A 22061-nucleotide genomic window follows, 5' to 3' on the forward strand; every position below is an offset into this window, starting at 1 on the left:
AGTCGGCCATCAATGGAAAGAGAGGCCCATTGGACTTGCAAACTTAATATGCCCTAATATAGGGGAATGCCAGGGCCAAAAGAATGGGAACGGGTGGGTAGGGAAGTGGGGGGCGCTATGGGGGACTTTTGGGATAGCATTGGAAATGTAATTGAGGAAAATATGTAATAAAAATATTAAAAATCAAAAATAAATAAATAAATAAAATAAAAGTAATAATCTAAAAAAAAAAAAAGAAAGCACACCACAGACAAATATGGTGGGGATATTTACTCAATTAGGTTCCCTCTTCAAAATGATTCTAGTCTTTGTCAAACTGGCTTAAAGACTCATGCAGCTCATACAGGCTATGGTAATATAAAGAATATTTTCCCAATACATTATGCATTCAAGTTATCAGATAGTTTTGAATCATGTAAAAAGAAATCAGCATCTACATGGCATGTCTATACTTTTTGTTGCTCCACCTGTCATTCCATCCGTCCTGTCCACTTTTTGCTGGTTTTCTCTTTCAACCAGTTAACCTCATTCACTTTCATGTCACACGTTCTAATAGCCTCTTTTCCTTCTCTTAAGACCTCTTATTCCCTTCTCATGGTCCTGTCTCTAATTTCATGACACCCATAGATATACAAATATAAAAATTACAATATAGGATTCATTCATGAGAGAAATTGTGTTTGTCCTTCCAAATGTGGATTATTTTGCTTATTACCTACTTTTTTGCAAATGTCATTACTTTATTTTCTTGATGTCTGAATGAAACTCCATTGTGTATATATATTTTTCCTTTATTCCTTCATCTGCTATGGGGCATCTTGCCTGATTCAATTTCTTATATATAATTCCTCCTTGCTTTTTTGCATTTCTTCAGGTCCCAATTCATATATTCTCCTTTTGAAATCTGAACTTCACATTATTTTTCAGTACCAACTATGAAATGCTTATATTCCTTGCTTTTTATTTATGGAACTATCTTCTGGAATTTGATGTCTGTGAATACAGAGGGGACTTTACATTATTTAAAGTTGTGTGCCATTCTACTACCTGATGCTGCCTACATTGCTCAACACCACTTTCTACCAAGAGACCTTTGTGTCTCCACTGGAATTGGAATGAACCTTATTTTAGGTCTGGGCCATTCAGAGATCTATCAGTCTGACCATGAATAAATTTCAACAAAGAGGAGGCTTTGATTCATAGCCCAGCACCAGGTCTGTCCCAGACTCTGATGCCTTAATGCAGGGCTCAGCCACCTCAGTCAGGAGTTCACAAAGCACATCAGTTTCCTTACCACAGAAAGTTCTTACCGGCAAAACAAGCTGTATTTACAGAAGCAGAAACAGCAGTTTTGTTTTGTTTCTTTAAATTAACCCTTAGCAGCTATCACCTTTTGTAAGTCTAATTTTGCTTTATAGTTTTCTTATGAACAAAGATTTTAAAGTTTTAAACATAAAGTTATCTATAAATGTAATATTAGCCATCAACATAAGTATCTTTTGAATTTTTCTCTTTCGTCTTTTTTTTAGGATACCTTGACTAGCCTGTTACTTCTTGGTATGTAAAACATGCTAGCTATGAAATTTTTGACCCCACTGAAATCCACCTGACTCATGAGTGCTGGATTTAAAGGCATACATCACCACCCCAGAACATTTTTGTTGCTATTGTTCTAACTGTACATGTAGGATGCCTTGTTTCACTCCATGTGCACTGCGAGAGGTCCTGGATGGCTCCTTAATCTTCCCTCTGGCCTTTGTTCAGATCACAGTTTGTGGTGTTTAGTGATCCTCTTTAAATTTTCTCAGAGCACTTTGTTCAAATTTCTTAACGTTTGATTCCCAAGCACCCAATACAACATTCTCCTCTCAAAATACAATAGCAATCATACTGGAAAAGTTTTTTTTCTGGGTAAACTCTAAGTATAAGATAAACCTTTAGTTACGAGAGGGGTTGTTATAGAAAGTTGTTTCCTCGACTTGCCAATGAGTGTGCCAGCAACTAATCAGATGAAAATCCTTTATTAGCAGGACAAAGGGGCTTAGAGCAGCACAGCCAATTACGAGAAATATTCTAATATTTAGTATTATGGAGTCAAGAGTCAAGACAGAACCAATGTAGAAGGATAAAATGTAGTCCCCAAAGTAATAGAGGAGGAAACAGGTCATAAGAATGAGAACACTCCACGTAGCTCGGATTTCTGGGCTGGCATTATTTGCAAGCCTGGAGGTGTGAAGGTAAAGGACACGCTTGTGATGTTTATACAGACGGAGCGCCATGTACCCACTGCTCCAGCCCATGAGACACTGAAAGATGACATCACGAAGAGTCATGAGAGAGAGGAAAAGCCACTTAACTGTGTACCTAGATGGCAGCATATAGCAATACCCATAATACGCACCAGCTCTAGATCTATTCAAACTGCTGCCCACTGTGATATGATGAAGCAAATTGGAGCTTATGAGAACATTAAAGATACAAAGGAGGAGGAGAGAGGGAAGAACTTGCCATATTGTTTGTGGTCTGAACTTTCTCAAAAAGGAGGTTCTAGGACTGATGGTGACAGCCTGGACCATGCTGAGGAGACAGGTGGTGCAGATGGAGAGGCCACGGGCCACCCTTCCCAGATAAACCAGAGTTTTACAGCCTGCAACGCCCAGAACATTTTTGAAATGAAGTTTTGTGGCTACATATCTGATCCCTGAAGTACCAATAATGATTACATTTGAAAACGCCAGATGAGTGAAGATAAGGTCTATAGGTTTTTTCTCAGAACCCATGGTAAATGTATGCACATGTCTCACAAATATAAGGATGTTTCCTAAGATTCCAAGTCCAATGAGAGAAAGGAAGATTACTCGCTGGATGAGCTCACTCCAAATCATCTTTTGACCTCAGGTGAGAACTAGCCAAATCCACTTTGAGGAACACAAATGATCACCTCCATGGATTGTCTCTACGTATAATGAGAAATTTCTGAAATATGAAAATGCACATGGTTCTTTTACAGCAGGCACCTGATTGAATTCTTTGCTTTCCTTCTATTTCATTTTCTTATTCTCACTGATATGGGTGATGATAGTGATATTGTAGACATAAATCCCATGTTAATGCATGTAGTTACCTTTCCAAGCAAACACTTCCTTATGTCTCTCAGCTCTAAAGTTTATATTCCAATGGTGCACTTTTGTTTTTAGAATGTAATTCTCTGTCCTGCAAAAGCTAGTAAAATCAGACTTGTTTTTAACTTGTAAACTATGAGGAAGTACTCCTCTCTGTAATGTACCCTGTCAGCTAGCCCAAGATGAACAAGTTCCCAGTGCATTGGGGTTATTCTTAAAATCACTAATTGATGTAAAATATTTTACCACTTCACTATTCTTACAAGGTAAAACAAGATTAACAAGCTAATTCCTAAATTCTGCATTTGTAGAAAACGCTTGCTTGCTGGGAAGGCTCGGGCACCTGCTGGACATCTGCTACAAAACTAAACTTTGTATGTGTCCAGCCAGCCAGGATGAGTTATCCTGAATCTCCAAAATTATAACTTTGTGGGGTTTGCCTTTAAAATCTTTGGACTAACGATAGCTGAGGCCTAACCCAGGGGACTCTCTGGTTCATCCAGGTCAGTATTATTAAAACCTCTTCTTCCTAAATTTATTCTGGTTATGGTAAATCTCTGAGCAACCCCAGACCCAAAACAATGTGACAATTTCCTTCCTAGAAAAAAAAATGCTAAATATGAACAGTGTCACAATTTGAAAACCAATGTGATCCTGAGCAATAGCTTCAGATACCTTTTTCCTTTTCGCATTCCATACCCGTGAGGTAGCAGATTCCTCCAAGGGTAAATCCTTCCTTTTGGGAGGGAATTTCCTTAAACACAGGATGTTTTAAGGGGAGGGTGTGAATCATTTCATCCTGTTGGGAAGCTCAGTCTTCTGATGTAAACACTCCAGTAGAGAATTACTGAAACTGACCTTACTCACGATTCCCCTCCCTACCAACATGTGTATAAACAGAACCACTGAGAGACACTTTCAGACAGGCCAGATGTGTGAACGATGCAGAGATCGATCAGTCAAGGTGCTAGGAATAGGCTCAGACCAACTGAACTACCTGGAAAAGACACTCTCTAACCTGATGAGCCGATTGCAGATGTGTAGTATATTTCAGCTTTTCAGCTTTTGTGAGCTGCCATTCTAAAGCAGGCTTTAGTAATGTAGTTGCCTTTGAGCCATCTCTGCACTTTAAGGAAATCCTCACCCATATTCCCATAAGGAGCCATAATACAACTCATTGGTTAACCAAGCTGGACTTTAGTGGGAACTGTAGTTTGGTCTGTTTCTGGTTTCCTACCTGGGGCAAGTAGATCTTTGTTAACATTTCTCCAGGAATGACGACACCAGTGACAAAAACTGACTGCTAGTGTTTGTTTAAGTCCTTCCTACCATCCTATGTATAAGCTCTGGACAAACTACTTTTGAGTTAATAATAAGCTGTAGCTTTTCCCAAAATGTTTATATAGTAGGTTTCAATAAGATTTTTATATATACCCTTAATTTAGGGTTAACCCACTGCATTCGTTTATTTCTCTGTTGCTGTGATAAAACACTAGCAAAAACTGTTTGTGGAGAAACGTGTTTTGCTTCTACTTCCACATCACTGCCTAACACCTGGGGAAAATAGAGCAGGAACTCAACCAAGCAAGAACTTGGAGGTGGGAACTGAAACAGAGACTCTGGAGGAACACTGCTTACTGCTTTGCACTTCTAGGTTTTCTCAGTCACCTCTCTTTCAGAGCATAGAACCATCTTCCCAGGTGTTCTGGCTAGTTTTATGTCAGCTTGACACAAGCTAGAGTGTTATCTGGGAAGCAGGAACCTCAGGTGAGACAATTCCCCCAATCAGATTAGCTGGTGGGAGGCAAACCTGTGATGCATTTTCTACACTTTGGGAAATGCACCTTGGGAAGACCTTGTTCACTGTGGGCAATGCCATCCATGGGCTGCTGGTCCTAGCTGCAATAAGACAGCAGGCTGAGCAAGCCATGAGGGAGGAAGCCAGTAAACAGCCTCTGCTTCAGTTCCTCTGTCCAGGTTCCTGCCTTGAGTCCTGCCCTGACTTAACCTGTGTGGTCACTTGCCCTAAACTGTATGATCAAACGAACCCTTTCCTCCCCAAGATGCTTTTGGTCACGTTGTTTTATCACAGCAATAAAAAAGTAACCAAAACACATAAATCTATTATTCTTGTCTCATTTTCTATTGACTTAAATTGAGCTGTGTATGTCATTCCTTATGAATGTTTTGAAATCACTGTCTTTTATAAATTCCATTAAAAATCTCTTAATGAAGACAGATACGTAACAATATTTTAATTAGCCAAAAGTTATCCTTTCATGCTGGCACTTTAGTTTTATCAACAAAATAATGAGCCAGCAATGTCATATTCTTTATATTGCAACTTTCAAATATCAAGTGCATCAGCTGAATGGATTCCTAAGAACAGAAACCAAAGCAGAGAGGACAAACATGTCAGACATTTACATAGTTTCCTGGTACAAGTCCAGGTCCTGGTTTTTGTTACTTGAATTGTGGTAATGAATGAGCAGCCTCAAAAACAGCAGAATTAATCCACTTTAGGGTTGTGCAGAATAGAGAATGAGGTTCCTGTAATCTCTCTAGTTTTCTCCTACCTCTGTGTCAGGTCATTAAGACTGCTGCCTGAGAACTAAAGCCACTGCAAAATGCTTTTCTTTTCCACACAGCATGACATAACTAACAGTTGTTACTAACTTGCTTACCAAGAAATGAATGAACTACTCGCAGCAAAGTGTGCCTCCTCCTGAGAAGGCCAGCATTCAGCCATTTGTCCATTTCTGAGAATCGGAAGGAAAGGGATAATAACCAAACAACAAGTTAGTTTTCTTAAATATTGAATATTACTGCTAGTGTGGTGGTACACATCTTTAATCACAGCACTTGAGGCAGAAGCAGGAGGATCTCAGTGTTTGAAGCAAGCATAGGCAACAGAGTGAGTTCTAGGACAGCAAGAGGTACACAAAGAAACCCTGATTGGAAAAACCATGTGGGGTGTGTGTGTATGTATATATTGAATATTACAAAGTTATTCTCTAAAGAAGGAAACGTAAAACACACTAAAGCTCAGTAGTTTTCAATATTATGAGAAAAATGCTATTTATTTTATAGTGTTGTAGAAAAGAATTTCAAACACTAGTTAATTTTACTAGGCATTTTTGATGGAATATTGGATATGTTTAGGTTGATGCAGAATTTGAGAATACAAAGGAAGAACGGGGAGAAAATCTGTGCCATGCAGACCTCAGTGTGAGGCTTCCCAAACTGGAAGGTCCAGGACCAGATGGTAATGGCCTGCACCACTGTGAGGAGTGTGCCTCTGCAGGCAGAAAGGCTTACAGCTACCCGGGTCATATCTATGGAGGCAGGAGAGATAAATCAGCAGTTAAGCCCCATGCTCTTGTAGAGGATCCTGGTCTGGTTCTCAGCACCCACACGATGGTTCACAACTAGCTGTACTTCCAGTTCTATGGTTTGGTGCATCCTCTCGTCTCCTTAAGTATTGCGGACTGCTGGTGTACAAACATATATGCAGGCAAAACACCATAAACATTAAAAACAAATACATTCCATAAATTATAACAGTCTTTCAGCCTATGTTATCTGTGAAGTTGAAAAGAATATTATGATCTTTGTAAGAGGTGAGAGGATGTAAGTGAGGAGTATAGGCCTCTTCTCAGCACTTTATCCCTAGTCAAAGAGAAGTCCCAAAACAGATATATTTGCCAGGGTACCTAGTTCTGTCCCAAAGATTAGACTGTTTCCCTGATGGGTATGACCTTTGAACTCCTGGTTTCTTTCTTCATGGTCAGAATACTTGGCTCCCGAAACCACCTTTTAAAACAATTTATCAGTAATGATAACATGCATCTGCAAACACATTTCATATCATGACTTTTTTTTCCTGCTATATGAGGAAAATCAAGACTTGTTCAGTAGTGGAGATTTTTTTCTTGAGGATCCATTCCTATTTTGGTGGGACTCTGTAAGTCATTGCACTAGTCCCAAATTCTGTTTTGGGGTCCAGTATTTAAAAATCTCAATACATGGTCTAGTGAATTTATTATTATTATTATTATTGTCATTGTTGTTGTTGTTATTTAACTTTCTTCATAGTAGCAAATTCAATATACTTGTGGAAACCTTTATACGTTTCACCTATAGTCAGTCTTTGCATGGCTGAACTGAACCCAAATTCTGCCAACCAGAATGTCTCTGTCATTGTTTCATCTCACCCTATCAAATCATCCTTGTTATCAAGTTACAAATATCCAGAGTCCATGCTTCTCCTGTCTCTATTCTCTACAGCACACTCAGGCACATGAGATACACTGTGGCTTCAATGTCAACCTCTCAACAGATTTGGCCACACCTCAAGTTCCATAGCATCTCTTACTTTGTTCATTCTTCCTTTTGATCTTGCTTTGGAGTACCAGAGTTTTCAGGGTTGTTTAAAGTCTATGATAACCTATAACGTAGTTTCCCAGAGATTTATTTATAAGCTGTAAACTGACTGTGTGATTTCACTGCTAAAAATATTCAGTGGTATCTTACAATCCTTAGTACTAAGCTGAAATTTTTAACTTTTGCAAACAGGATTTGACAGTTAAAGCCTAAGTCAAAAATCCGTGAAGACGCCTCTAGTCTGAAAATCAAAATAATCAAGACTGCAAACTCCAGAGGAACACTGCACTGTCTGGAAGGGTCATTAGCAGAGGTCTGAGTTCTCACTGAGTGACCTTGGGGACAGCTAAGGCATCCTGGACAATTCAGAGTGAGTTGATGTTGATCTAGCTGGAGCAGGAAAAAGCAGTTAGTGTTGTTACTGGCTTATTTGAAATAAGGATAAAGCATGAGTTAGGAATCCCGATAATCATTTCTTGTATCAAGCAGATTGGGATATCACTGCTAGATATGTTCGGCAGATATACATTTTGGTGGGATTCTGTAGCTGCTACATGAATTTGGTACAAACTGATTTTGGTGAGGTCTGTTTTGCTTCTGTCTTTGTTGACAATCTGGTTAGCAATGGGCTGTTTTGATCCTGATCAATGCAAACTGACTCTCAGACTTAAATCACAGAGAGATTTTTGTTATTTATCACCTGTCCCTTTCTTCCTTCCTTTCTTTCTTTCTTTCTTTCTTCCTTCCTTCCTTCCTTCCTTTCTTTCTTCCTTCCTTCCTTCCTTTCTTTCTTCCTTTCTCTCTCTCTCTCACTCTCTCTCTCTCTTTCTTTCTTTCTTTCTCTTTCTATCATCTCTATCACCTATCTATTGATATACTTCTTTCTGTCTGTCTTTTTATTTAGAGGCAGGGTCTCATGTAATCCAGGCTGACCTTGAATTTTGTATATAGCTGAGGATAAACTTGAACCTCAAATCCTTCTGCCTTCATTCCCAAATGCTGGGATTACTGGATGTGTTATCATGCCTACTTGATGATTTTATTTTTTCACATCAGTGAGTGCCAGCCTAGTGTCTCACTGTTGTGTAACAGAATTTTTGCTGGGGAGATACAACTCACCCCAGGTAGAAATCCAAGAAAGACCAAAGTACGGGTAACACAAAAGTCTAACTTGGTGAACAAAGGTGTTTCCTTGGAGTTACTTCCAAGAGTATGGCTGAGGGATTACTTACAGGATGACCCAAAGACAGCTGCATTTCCGAGGCCCACCCCAGCATGAGTCACAGCCCACAAAAGCTGGGAAATCTGGAGGACACTACACAGCCTGCAGGCAGCCCAACAGCTTGGAGAGTGCCCTTTCCAAGTGACCCTGGCAGCAGCCTCTTCCTCTGGTTTCTGCTTCTCCCAGGCAGCTGGTTTGGTGTTAAGTCTTCTTTGCAGCTTGAGTTGCCTGAGTGTCTTTTTGGTACTTTAGCTGAGTTTGAAAAGGACTTGCAGCTTGTTTTATCTATTCTGGCAGGGAGGGCCCTAGTAGATCTGCCTAGTCAGTTCTAGGGATTTTCTGTAGCTATTGTATTTGTTTAGCTTTTTGCTTAAAGAGCTTCCCTGCAGCATGGAATGTTCAATCTCAGAGGAAACTATTACAGGACACTCAGCTATGAAATCATGCAAGACTGTACACTATTTCTTAGGAATTAAGGACACCAGGATGCCTGGGGTTATCCCTACAATTTTGCACTTTGCCTGCATTCTGAATCTTTAGATAGAGAGTCTACAAGTCTTCCTGTTTTGCCTTTTTGATCTCCTGGCCTTTATTGACTTCTCATTATTTAGCATGTGCTTCAAATCTCTCTGTCCTGAAAGTTTCTGGCAACACAGCTGCCTCCTTGCTTGTTAGTAGGTAGCCCCTGGCTTCTGGCATATCAATTGCTGCCTTTTGAGCTTTGATTTTTTTTCTAACCAATGGGGAGAGTAAAGGCTGCACCAGTGCACTCTGAAAGACTTCCTGAAGCCTAAATCTTTCATGTAATGAGGTTTACCAACATTAACTAACACATCCAACTTAAGTAAAACATCTGGACTATAGAATGAATATTTTGTCATTCCATATACCTCAATGCCGCTATGTACTAATCAAATATTATCTTGTATTTTATTTTTTCCTGTCTTTCTAGGAATTACTATTTTTTTCAGCTCTCTCATCTTACCAACTGTCTATAGCCCAGAATCAGATTTACTATTAACTTGAGATATATAAGAAGTTACTTTTCATTACCACAGAATAAAAATGAAGACTGTCAGAGGAGAGAGAGATAAGAATTGCCATGAATATTTTCTCAGTTTCTTTTCTTTTTGGCAGCCCTAAGGTTGAATCTCAGACTTCAGAAATTCAAGACAAGCATCGCACCTCTAAGGTGCAGCCCTGCTCTACAAATTGCTTTTGGAACACTACAGCAAACTGTTTTAAAAGAGAAACATTGCTTTCAGATCAATGCATGGTATACCATTCTGAGCATGCATGGCATCAGAGGCAGGTAAATACACCCATCCCAGCTTCTGGAGCCTCAAAAAAGTATAAAATTAGAACTCCTTGGGCTGAATTTCAGGGAGGTACCCTCAAATAATACTAAATAAACAGTCCGGTAGAACAGTAGGAATTCTCAAAAGAACAACTTTTTGACGACAGAGCCCTTAAGAAACAGGCAAGTAACAAGTGAAGTGGATTTGCATATGTGTACTAATATTCATGGAGATAGGGAGATGTTAGAGATGGATGCACAAATAATAACTTCAATTTAAACACAATGCACACGGGACTTAGGAAACTAGTAGAAAGTGAAAGATGGTCCATGCAAACATTGTGATACACCAAACATCAGGTGGAAAAAAATGTATGTAGCTAATTCAGACAACAGAATCATGATTTAGGTACAAATTAAGGTCAAAACCAAACTGAGTTCTGGCCAGAAACCCAGACATCTTTTTATTTTTCAAAAAAGGCATAAAATGAGGACCAATGACAAGACCCCAGAGCTCTCTAAAGATACATAATCTTGGACTTGGAAAGAGATACTCAAGCAATGGTGGGGTGACAGGGTGGGGTGACAGGGTGGGGTGACAGGTACTGAAAATGATCTTTCTTTCTTTCTTTTTGGCATAGTCACACAAATTTAGGTATAAGCAGTAGAGGGAAGGTCTTAAGCATTTCAAACCCTATCTTGACATACTACAAAAGAGATTAACATTTTGGCTTCTGTGGGAAATTTACTTGGCACTTGTATAACCCAGAGAACTCCAGGTCTACTCACCTTGGCAGCTGTGGTGCAGTCAGGTTCTGGTTTGACCTAGAAGGTGAGCCTCCTGGAACTGCATTTGTATCTAAGTGTTGTAGAGACTTGGCTGTCACAACTTGTCTCTGGGACCTCAGTTGACATAGTCACAATGCTGTCACTGAGAAGGATGTCTCTAAAGGACCTGTCCCTGAAGTACAGCCATCCCTCTCCCTCCACAATTACTTCATTACTCTGTCTCAGGAATCACCTCAGTATTAATTAGGGTTTAATTGCATTCATAGAATTATGTGAAATGAGACGGCAAACAATAACTAAAATGTCTATACCAGATTGTCCCATTTCTATACACCTGTGCTTAGGGCCCTTGGTCCTTCTCATCCAGGTGGTATCTGGATGAGAACCTGATAGAGGAGAGCAAGTCAGTCAGATGGGTGAGTATATGCAGGATGGGGAGAACTGAGGGTGAAGTAGGACAGCTGATGATGTCTCACAGATGTTGGACAACCTTGGAAGGATAGCTACTAAAGTGGTATGAGTCAGTGGGGGACCTTATTTGTAGACATATACCCACATTCACAGTCAAAAAAAGGCTATGAAGGAAGTAAACAAATGCACAGGCAAAGCATGGTTTGACTGTCACTTGGTAGCCAGCACTGCATCTAAGGAGAAGCATGTCACTCTTCCCCCAGCCAAGAAGTGCTAGGGGCATGTAGCTGTCCCCTAATGATAGAGTGTGTCACCCTTCTCCCAGCCCTGACAGATACCTGGGACATGAAGCTGTCAATAATGATATCTCAAAAGGCAGTGAGGCAGCTGGATCCTGACTTGGTCCAGTGCTCAGCGCACAGGTCTCTCACCTAAAATGGAGTGACACTTTCTTTGGTGCTTTTTTCTCTTTACTTTTTGAAGTTTGCACAAATTGCCTCCTGCAGAGTCTGGAAAAAAAAGAGGCAGCTTTCTGAGAACCTGGGGAAACACTGATGCTGCCGGCAGCTCTGAACCATGCTCATGAGTGCTGTGAAACCCCAATGCATTCTTCATTTCCAGCCTACAGCCTCCACTTCAGTGTCTGTTCAGGTGTGCTCAAGCCCTAGCACATCTAACTGTCCTCTGAGGATACGATTGTGTTCCCATCCCATGCATATGTAAAACAGTGGGCTACTAATACACTGTGATTTGAAGACATGGATCCAAATTTCCTTTAGTTATAAGAAGATTCCTTCTAGAATCTGATCTGGACCACAGCTCTGCCAGGAGCAGACTGGGCCATTGAGCCTTATTTTTCTTGCTCTTCTCAACTCTCTCTTAAAAACTTCCTTTGAGCATTTCATACATTAATATACACAATTTCCATCTCTTCTCCTCTGTTACATGTAGCTCTTCATCTATGGTGATGCTTTGTGAGAAATTTCCCCAGCTCCATCCATGCTGACACACTACTGGTATCATTGTGCAGTCAACCCACTGAAAAAATTACTATGAATTCCATATTTTTAAATTCTATTGCTTATACTCATTTAAATTTACAACACCTTAAATATAACATCTCCTTAGTTTTATTTATTTTCTGAATATAACTTCAAATGGATTTTAACTTGGACTCAATTCTAAATTTCTAGAGAAAAGCCCAGAATAGCACCAGTTTAAGCTATCAAATTTCAGGCTATCCTTTCTCACATTTTATCAATGGTCATATATTTCTTCTTTATTCTTAATGCTGTCATGGTTCAGACTGAATACATAGCTCTTCACCCCATCCCAGGTTCTTTTTTTTTTTTTTTTTTTTTTTTGTTGGTTTTTCGAGACAGGGTTTCTCTGTGTAGCCCTGGCTGTCCTGGCACTCACTTTGTAGACCAGGCTGGCCTCGAACTCAGAAATCCGCCTGCCTCTGCCTCCCGAGTGCTGGGATTAAAGGCGTGCGCCACCACGCCCGGCTCCATCCCAGGTTCTTATATCACTTTCTTTTGAGTCAGATATCAATGATTGACATTGAAAGTTCTTGTTTAGCCTGGTTCTTTATATTAGATACTTTAAAGCCTTTAGTGAAAAAGCTCTGAAACTAGATATATTAGTCAGGGTTTAGTGCTCTAATGAAACAGCATCACTAAGACAATTTGGTACCAGTGAGGTGAGATATTGCTGTGGCAGACCTGGTTATATTTTGAAAAAGATTGTGGAAGGACTTTGGAACTTTGGACTAGAAAAGCCATTGAGTATTGAGACATCTGTAGGATGTTCTATAGAAGCTTGGAAGATAAGAGTGTTGAGAGAAGTACAGAAGATGTCTGGTTTGTGACTTTTCAAAATGAAAATGAAAGACTATAAGGGCCATTTGCTATTTTGACTTAAGATTCTGTTGTTCTTGTTAGGAAGGGATGAAGACTCCATTTTGATGAACAAGATACCAGAAATACCAAAGTAAAACCTTATTATTACTGGTATAATTGATGCTAGTTAGCTAGGCTAAGAAATATGTGGTGATTAAGAAGAGACCATCATTTCTCAATTCCCCAAAAAAAGACATAGACTAATAGACTGGCTACACAAACAGGACCCAACATTTTGCTGCTTACAGGAACCCCATCTCAGGGAAAAAGGCAGACACTCCCTCAGAGTGAAAGGCTGGAAAAGAATTTTCCAAGCGCCGGGCGTGGTGGCGCACGCCTTTATTCCCAGCACTCGGGAGGCAGAGGCAGGAGGATTTCTGAGTTCCAGGACAGCCTGGTATACAAAGTGAGTTCCAGGACAGCCAGGGCTATATAGAGAAACCCTGTCTCGAAAAACCAAAAAAAAAAAAAAAAAAAAAAAAGAATTTTCCAAGCAAACAGTCTGAAGAAACAAGCTTGAGTAGCCACTCTAATATCGAATAAAATCAACTTCCAACCCAAAGTTATCAAAAAAAACAAGGAGGGGCACTTCATACTCATCAAGGTAAAATCTTCCAAGAGGAACTCTCAATTCTGAATACCTATGCTCCAAATGCAAGGGCAGCCACATTCATTAAAGAAACTTTAGTAAAGCTCAAAGCACATATTACACCTCACACAAAAATAGTGGGAGACTTCAACACACCACTTTCATCAATAGACAGATCATGGAAACAGAAACTAAAGAGGAACACAGTGAAACTAACAGAAGTTATGAAACAAATAGATTTAACAGATATCTACAGAACATTTTATCCTAAAACAAAAGGATATACCTTCTTCTCAGCACCTCATGGTACCTTCTCCAAAACTGACCATATAGTTGGTCACAAAACAGGCTTCAACAGATACAAACATATTGAAATTGTCCCATGCATCCTATCAGATCACCATGGACTAAGGCTGATCTTCAATAACAACATAAGTAATAGAAAGCCAACATTCACGTGAGAACTGAACAACACTCTACTCAATGATACATTGGGCAAGAAAGGAATAAAGAAAGAAATTAAAGACTTTTTAGAGTTTAATGAAAATGAAGCCACAACATACCCAAACTTATGGGACACAATGAAAGCATTTCTAAGAGGAAAACTCATAGCTCTGAGTGCCTCCAAAAAGAAACTAGAAAGAGCACACACTAGAAGCTTGACAACACACCTAAAAGCTCTAGGACAAAAGGAAGCAAATTCACCCAAGAGGAGTAGACAGCAGGAAATAATCAAATTCAGGGGCGAAATCAACAAAGTGGAAACAAGAAGAACTACTCAAAGAATCAACCAAATGAGGAGCTGGTTCTTTGATTAACAAGATAGATAAACCCTTAGCCAGACTCACTAGACAGCACATGGACAGCATCCTAATTAACAAAATCAGAAATGAAAAGGGAGACATAACAACAGATCCTGAGGAAATCCAAAACACCATCAGATCCTTCTACAAAAGGCTATACTCAACAAAACTGGAGAACGTGGATGAAATGGACAAATTCCTAGACAGATACCAGGTAATAAAGTTAAATCAGGATCAGGTTAATGATCTAAAAAGTTCTATATCCCCTAAAGAAATAGAAGCAGTCATTAATAGTCTCCCAACCAAAAAAAGCCCAGGACCAGATGGGTTTAGTGCAGAGTTCTATCAGACCTTCAAAGAAGATCTAATCCCAGTTCTTCACAAACTATTTCACAAAATAGAACAGAAGGTACTCTACCAATTCATTCTATGAAGCCACAATTACTCTGATACCTAAACCACAGAAAGATCCAACAAAGATAGAGAACTTCAGACCAATTTCCCGAATGAATATCGATGCAAAAATACTCAATAAAATTCTCGCTACCGAATCCAAGAACATATCAAAACAATCATCCATCTTGACCAAGTAGGTTTCATTCGAGGGATGCAGGGATGGTTTAATATACGGAAATCCATCAACATAATCCACTATATAAACAAACTCAAAGACAAAAAGCATATGATCATCTCGTTAGATGCGGAGAGACCATTTGAAAAAATCCAACACCCATTCATGGTAAAAGAAAGATTAGTAATTCGAGGTCCATACATAAACATGATAAAAACAATCTACAGCAAACCAGTAGCCAACATCAAATAAGTGGTGAGAAGCTGGAAGCAATCCCACTAAAATCAGGGACTAGACAAGGCTGCCCATTTTCTCCCTACCTATTCAACATAGTATTTGAAGTCCTAGCCAGAGCAATTGGACAACAAAAGGAGATCAAGGGGATACAAATTAGAAAGGAAGAAGTCAAAATATCACTTTTTGCAGATGATAGGATATTACATATAAGTGACCCTAAAAATTCCACCAGAGAACTCCTAAACCTGATAAACAGCTTCGGTAAAGTAGCTGGATATAAAATTAGCTCAAACAAGTCAATGACCTTTCTCTACAAAAAGGAAAAACAGGCTGAGAGAGAAATTAGGGAAACAACACCCTTCACAATAGTCACAAATAATATAAAATACCTTGGCGTGACGCTAACTGAGAAAGTGAAAGATCTGTATGATAAGAACTTCAAGTCTCTGAAGAAAGAAATTAAATATCTCAGAAGATAGAAAGATCTCCCATGCTCATGGATTGGCAGGATCAATATAGTAAAAATGGCTATCTTGCCAAAAGCAATCTACAGATTCAATGCAATCCCCATCAATATTCCAATTCAATTCTTCAGCGAATTAGAAGGGACAATTTGCAAATTCATCTGGAATAACAAAAAACCTAGGATAGCAAAAACTCTTCTCAAGGATAAAAGAACCTCTGGTGGAATCACCATGCCTGACCTAAAGCTGTACTACAGAGTAATTATGATAAAAACTGCATGGTACTGATATAGCAACAGACAAGTAGACCAAGGGAATAGAATTGAAGACCCAGAAAGGAACCCACACACCTATGGTCACTTGATCTTTGACAAGGGAGCTAAAACCATCCAGTGGAAAAAAGACAGCATTTTCAACAAATTGTGCTGGCACAACTGGCAGTTATCATGTAGAAGAATGCGAATTGATCCATTCCTATCTCCTTGTACTAAGGTCAAATCTAAGTGGATCAAGGAACTCCACATAAAACCAGAGACAGTGAAACTTATAGAGGAGAAAGTGGGGGAAAGCCTTGAAGATATGGGCACAGGGGAAAAATTCCTGAACAGATCAGCAATGGCTTGTGCTGTAAGATCGAGAATTGACAAATAGGACCTCATAAACCTGCAAAGCTTCTGTAAGGCAAAAGACACCGTCAATAATACAAAAAGGCCACCAACAGATTGGGAAAGAATCTTAACCTATCCTAAATCAGATAGGGGACTAATATCCAATCTATATAAAGAACTCAAGAAGGTGGACTCCAGATATCAAATAACCCCATGAAAAAATGGGGCTCAGAGCAAAAAAAAAAAAAAAAAAAAAGAATTCTCACCTGAGGAATAGTGAATGGCTGAGAAGCACCTGAAAAAATGTTCATCATCCTTAATCATCAGGAAAATGCAAATCAAAACAACCCTGAGATTCCACCTCACACCAGTCAGAATGGCTAAGATGAAAAATTCAGGTGACAGCAGATGTTGTCGAGGATGTGGAGAAAGAGGAACACTCCTCTACTGTTGGTGAGATTGCAAGCTTGTATAACCACTCTGGAAATCAGTCTGGCAGTTCCTCAGAAAATTGGACATAGTACTACTGGAGCATCCAGCAACACCTCTCCTGGGCATATATCCAGAAGATGTTCCAACTGGTAAGAAGGACACATGCTCCACTATGTTCATAGAAGCCTTATTTATAATAGCCAGAAGCTGGAAAGAGCCCAGATGCCCCTCAACAGAGGAATGGATACAGAAAATGTGGTACATTTACACAATGGAGTACTACTCAGCTATTTAAAAGAATGAATTTATAAAATTCCTAGACAAATGGATGGACCTGTAGGGCATCATCCTGAGTGAGGTAACCCAGTCACAAAGGAACTCACACAATATGTACTCACTGATAAGTGGATATTAGCCCAGAAATTTAGAATATCCAAGATACAAGATACAATTTGCAAAACACATGAAACTCAAGAAGATTAAGACCAAAGTGTGGACCCTTTTCCCCTTCTTAGAATTGGGAACAAAATACCCATGGAAGGAGTTACAGAGACAAAGTTTAGAGCTGAGATGAAAGGATGGACCATCTAGAGACTGCCATACCTGGGGATCCATCCCATAGTCAGCCTCCAAATGCTGACACCATTGCATACACCAGCAAGATTTTGCTGAAAGGACCCTGATATAGCTGTCTCTTGTGAGTCTATGCCGGGGCCTGGCAAACACAGAGGTGGATGCTCACAGTCAGCTATTGGATGGAACACAGGGCCCCCAATGGAGGAGCTAGAGAAAGTACCCTAGGAGCTAAAGGGATCTGCAACCCTATAGGTGGAACAACAATATGAACTAACCCCAGGAGCTGGTGTCTCTAGCTGCATATGTATCAGAAGATGGCCTAGTAGGCCATCATTGGGAAGAGAGGCCCCTTGGTGTTGCAAAGTTTATATGCCTCAGTATGGGGGAATGCCAGGGTCAAGAAATGGGAATGTGTTTGTAGGGGAATCGGAAGGGAGTGTCTGGGGGACTTTTGGGGTAACATTTGAAATGTAAATGAAGAAAATACCTAATTTTAAAAATATAAATTAAATAAAAAGAATAAAAAGAAAAAAGAAAATAAGAATAGATCATCATCACTTAGGTGAAATCTTCTGGGAAGTGTTTTCTGAAAGCACAGAAAAGTTGTGTTACAGGGGTAGCCAAGGTTGTATCTCATGGTGGAAGCCAGACTTGGTAATGAATAAGAGTCTCACAGGTAGTACTGGTTTTGAAAACCTGAAGAGGTCATCGAGAGCAGCTAAGGTTGGCACTGTGAGAGGCCAGGAAAGATCAATGATGATGGTGCGACCTCAGTGATAGTTGAAAGCACAGGTCCTAAGCAGTCATTGCAAAGAAGTTGAGGCTTGGCACCATGGAGAGAGCCTATGAGATGCTATTGGTGAGTGTTTGCCCTAGTTGCAGTGAAAGACTCCAGCATTTTTGAGATGCCAGTACATTGGGGTGACCACCAAGAACAGCAGCAGCAGTAAATTGGAACTAGCTGGACCCTAGAAGACAAGCTGTTTGATCTACAGATGGCAGAGCTGGAGAAGAAACCCAAACCTTTGGAGGATCCCAGGAGATCATGTGTGGATCCTAGACATTAAATATTGAGTTATTTATATTGCTGGAGTTTAGTTTTGATTGGTTCAGATTATGACTATACCCTTATTTTTCCCTCTTAAACAAGGTACTTAATATATTTTTTATTTTTTATAGGATCCCATAACTGAAAGACCTTGAATTTTTAAAAGAGATTTAGGATTTTCAGAGAGAATGGCTTTTTAAAAGTGACCAAAATTTTAATGTGTTTAAATTTGTAAAGACTGTGTGACTTTTAAAGCTATATTTGTTTTTAATGTTAGATCTTGGAGATAAATAAGAAAGAATGGTTGTGGCTTAATAGTGATGGGTCTGTATTTAAGGTTTACAAGTAATCAGTTGTACTGGCTGGTTCTCTGTGTCAACTTAACACAAGTTAGAATCATCAGAGAGGAAGGAGCCTCGTTGAGAAAATTTTTCCATGAGAGCCCATTGTCAGGCATTTTCTCAATAAATTATTAACAGAGGATACACAGCCCATGGTGGGTGGTACCATCAGTGGTCTTGTGGTCCTGGGATTTATAAGGAAGCAGGCTGAGAAAGCCATAGGAAGCAAGCCATTAACAAGCACACCTCCATGCCTTCTGCACCAGCTCCTACCCTCAGGTTCCATCCCTGCTGAGTTTCTGTCCTGACTTCCTCAAATGTTTTGGTAGACTCTTAAACATGGATTACTTTTTCTTAAAAAGGGCAAGATGATAGATAACCTTAGGCAAAGAACCACCTGCCATGACCTCAGCTGTAGAATAGGTAGCAATGCCTCAGTACTTTTGTTCCATTTCTGTATTTTTGTTCCAGGAACTTATCCCCTTTGATCTTTCTGCATCCAGGGACCAGCCTTGTCAGAGTCAGAAGGAAAGTGGAAGACCCAAGTCTCAAAGATCCTCTCAAATCCTCCCTGGTTTAGTCAAAGAGAGACTTCAGTTTTAATGAATGTCTCCATGGCACAGCTGTGTGTACTCTGTGTCTGGATCTATGTGGTGCAGACTGGCCCTGGAGCAGCTCTTGAAGGTGACACTTGCCAGGTCATATTTGTACTTTCTGGATCTGTGGAACTCTTAGCTGCCATCAGGTCTGCGACTTCAGGTTTGATATTGTCACAGTGTCGGGGGGAAGGCAGGCCACAGAAGAGCTTCTGTCCCTGAAGCACAGCTTCCGTCTCTCCCAAAGTTATGACATTTGTTTTGCTCAGAAGTTATTTCCAGCTTAATTAGTGTTTAATTATTTTGAGAGGAAGGCTGTGAGGTAAGAAATTGAATAACAAGCAAAGTTTCTGTATAGCGAGCTTCCCACATCTCCTGACTTATTTTCACCTTCCCAAAGTGCCAGTTTCTAAACTGGCAGGGGATCGGCTTCATAAAAGTCTCTTCCTTCACTTTCTTAAATCCCTTGTTAGACAGAAGTAGAATAGATGATGCGGAGCACTGGGTATTCTGCTTCCTGCACAAGTCCCAAACATGGACCAGGATAAGCTTATGGAGGTCTTTGTTTTACCTGATTTTTCATTCCTGTACATTAAGTATCTTATTGGACTTGAAATACTAGTGTCCCCTCACCATCCCCACCCCCACCTTGGCCTTATTTCTAAAGCAATCTTTACTCATTATAAAACATCAAGTACACTTCTAAAACTTGTGTGCATCCAAGAGCGGTCCTATATACTTTTCATTCTGGTTCCTAGGAAACCCTTTCTATCCCAATGCAAAGTGATATAAATAAGTGTGCAGGCCTGATATTAGAAGTGATAAAATGATCATTTTGCTCTTGAAGAGAAAGCACCACTGGTTATCTTGAGCGATGAGTTCGAGGTTACTTGTCTCCCTCTGTGCCCTGTGTGACAGTGTCTCCATACATGACAACATGCTTCTTTTGTAGATGAGAGGACAGCTTTTGAGGACACCAGGATTTCTGTACTCTCTCCCAAATGGGGAATCGAGGCACAAAGAAACTAAGTTGTACATTTACACATGTCAGGGTAGATAAAAATTGAAAAATAAAATAATTATCTCTGGTGTAACAATGATTAACTTCTGTTGTGTTTGTTATTTGTTTAGAAATTTTCTAAATATCTTGTTTACCTTTGAATTATAAAAGCTAATAAAACAGTTTAAAGCTTGTAGTGCTCTGATTTATTTAGTAAAACACAAAAACATATCAGAAAGAGACCCCTCCATGCAGCTTCCATCTGGAAGGAATTCTGTAGACAGCATTGGTTGTCTGTAAACAGAGGAAACACTGGTAGCATTCTTGGAGCAGAAATACCATGTAGCCAAAGGGCCAGCTACAATGTTCTGAAACAGGGCATCTCTCAGAATCCCTATAATAAAAATTGTTTTATTATGCAATTTTCTGATAAAAAATAACAAATGTTCTCACTTTTTATTAATCGCTGATCTATTCATACAACTGATGTATATTTTAACATCTTAGTTCATATCTTGCTGGAGCACTCATTTCTTCTAAACCAAAACTCTTAGCAACTACCTTTTATTTTTAACCTCATTTTTAAAAACATATCCATGTGTTTGTTAATTCTTTATCAACAAACATAGACAATGATCAAAAAAGGAAAAGGAATGTGCTAGAGAAAAAGTCTATAATCCTGGTGTTTATTAGTCTACTTTTGTTATGACAACACTTGAAGAGAGTTTACTTCATAAAGAAAAAGAGATTATTTAGCTTGTAGTTCAAGGACATAGCTTATCTGTATAAGGATTTGAAAAAGTACATTTCCCTAGGTGGCATGAAACTAATGAACATTTTGAATTGAAAAGAAAAAAGATTTTTGAGTAGTAGTAATCTAGAAAATGTATGAGACTGCAGAGTAACCCTCATAAGCTCCACAGAATAAAAGGTAGAGTCATTTGTCAAATATCTGTATGATTGCACTCACATGATTGCCTCTTCTATTTTTATTAATTTATGTATTTATTTACATCTCAATATCAGCTCCCCCTCTCCTCCCAGTGCCCTCTCATACAGATTCACCCCTATACATCCTTTCCCTTCTTTGAGAAGGAAAGTCCCTCTCTGAGTATCACCTCACACACATATTAGCCCCAGCCCTTACATCAAGTCACTGCAGGTCAAGGTGTTTCCTCTTCCACTTAGGCCAGACAAGGCAGCCCAGTTAGGAAAACAGAACCCACAGGCAGTCAAGCAACGCATTCAGAGACAGCCCCCACTCCAGTTATTGGGAGGCCCACATGAAGGCCAAGCTTCACATCTACTACATATGAGCTGGATGCCTAGGTCCAGCCCATGCTCACTGTTTGGTTGATGGTTCAGTCTCTGGGAGGCCCCAAGGTTCAGGTTAGTTGACTCTGTTGGTCTTCCCATGGAGTTCCTGTCCTCTTCGGGTCCCTCAATCCTTCCCCCAACTCTTCCATAAGACTTCCTAAACTCCATTTCATGTTTGACTGGGGTGTATGTTGGGGTGGGGGGTCTCTGCATCTCTTTCCATTGGCTGCTGAGTAGAGCCTCTCAGAGGACTGCTGTGCTAGGCTCCTATATGTAAGCATGACAGAGTATCATTAATAGCCTCAGGGATTGGTTCTTGTCCATGGAGTAGTTCTCAGTTTGGGCTAGTTATTG

General features: G+C 39.8%; 1 protein-coding gene across 1 annotated transcript; it reads right to left on the reverse strand.

Annotated features, from left to right (window-relative positions):
- Window positions 1–358: 358 nt before the first annotated feature.
- LOC110308515 (putative vomeronasal receptor-like protein 4) lies at window positions 359–5883 on the reverse strand. Its single transcript, XM_085830789.1, has 2 exons — window positions 5807–5883; window positions 359–2976 (listed from the first exon to the last, which is right to left on the reverse strand). Exon 2 carries the CDS (start codon window positions 2883–2885, stop codon window positions 1938–1940), a length of 948 nt encoding a protein of 315 aa, XP_085686915.1. The 5' UTR covers window positions 2886–2976; window positions 5807–5883; the 3' UTR covers window positions 359–1937.
- Window positions 5884–22061: the final 16178 nt, after the last annotated feature.

The sequence above is a fragment of the Mus caroli genome, unplaced genomic scaffold (assembly GCF_978045245.1).
Source record: "Mus caroli unplaced genomic scaffold, Mus_caroli_1 scaffold_15, whole genome shotgun sequence".
NCBI classification, from domain to species: Eukaryota; Metazoa; Chordata; class Mammalia; order Rodentia; family Muridae; genus Mus; species Mus caroli.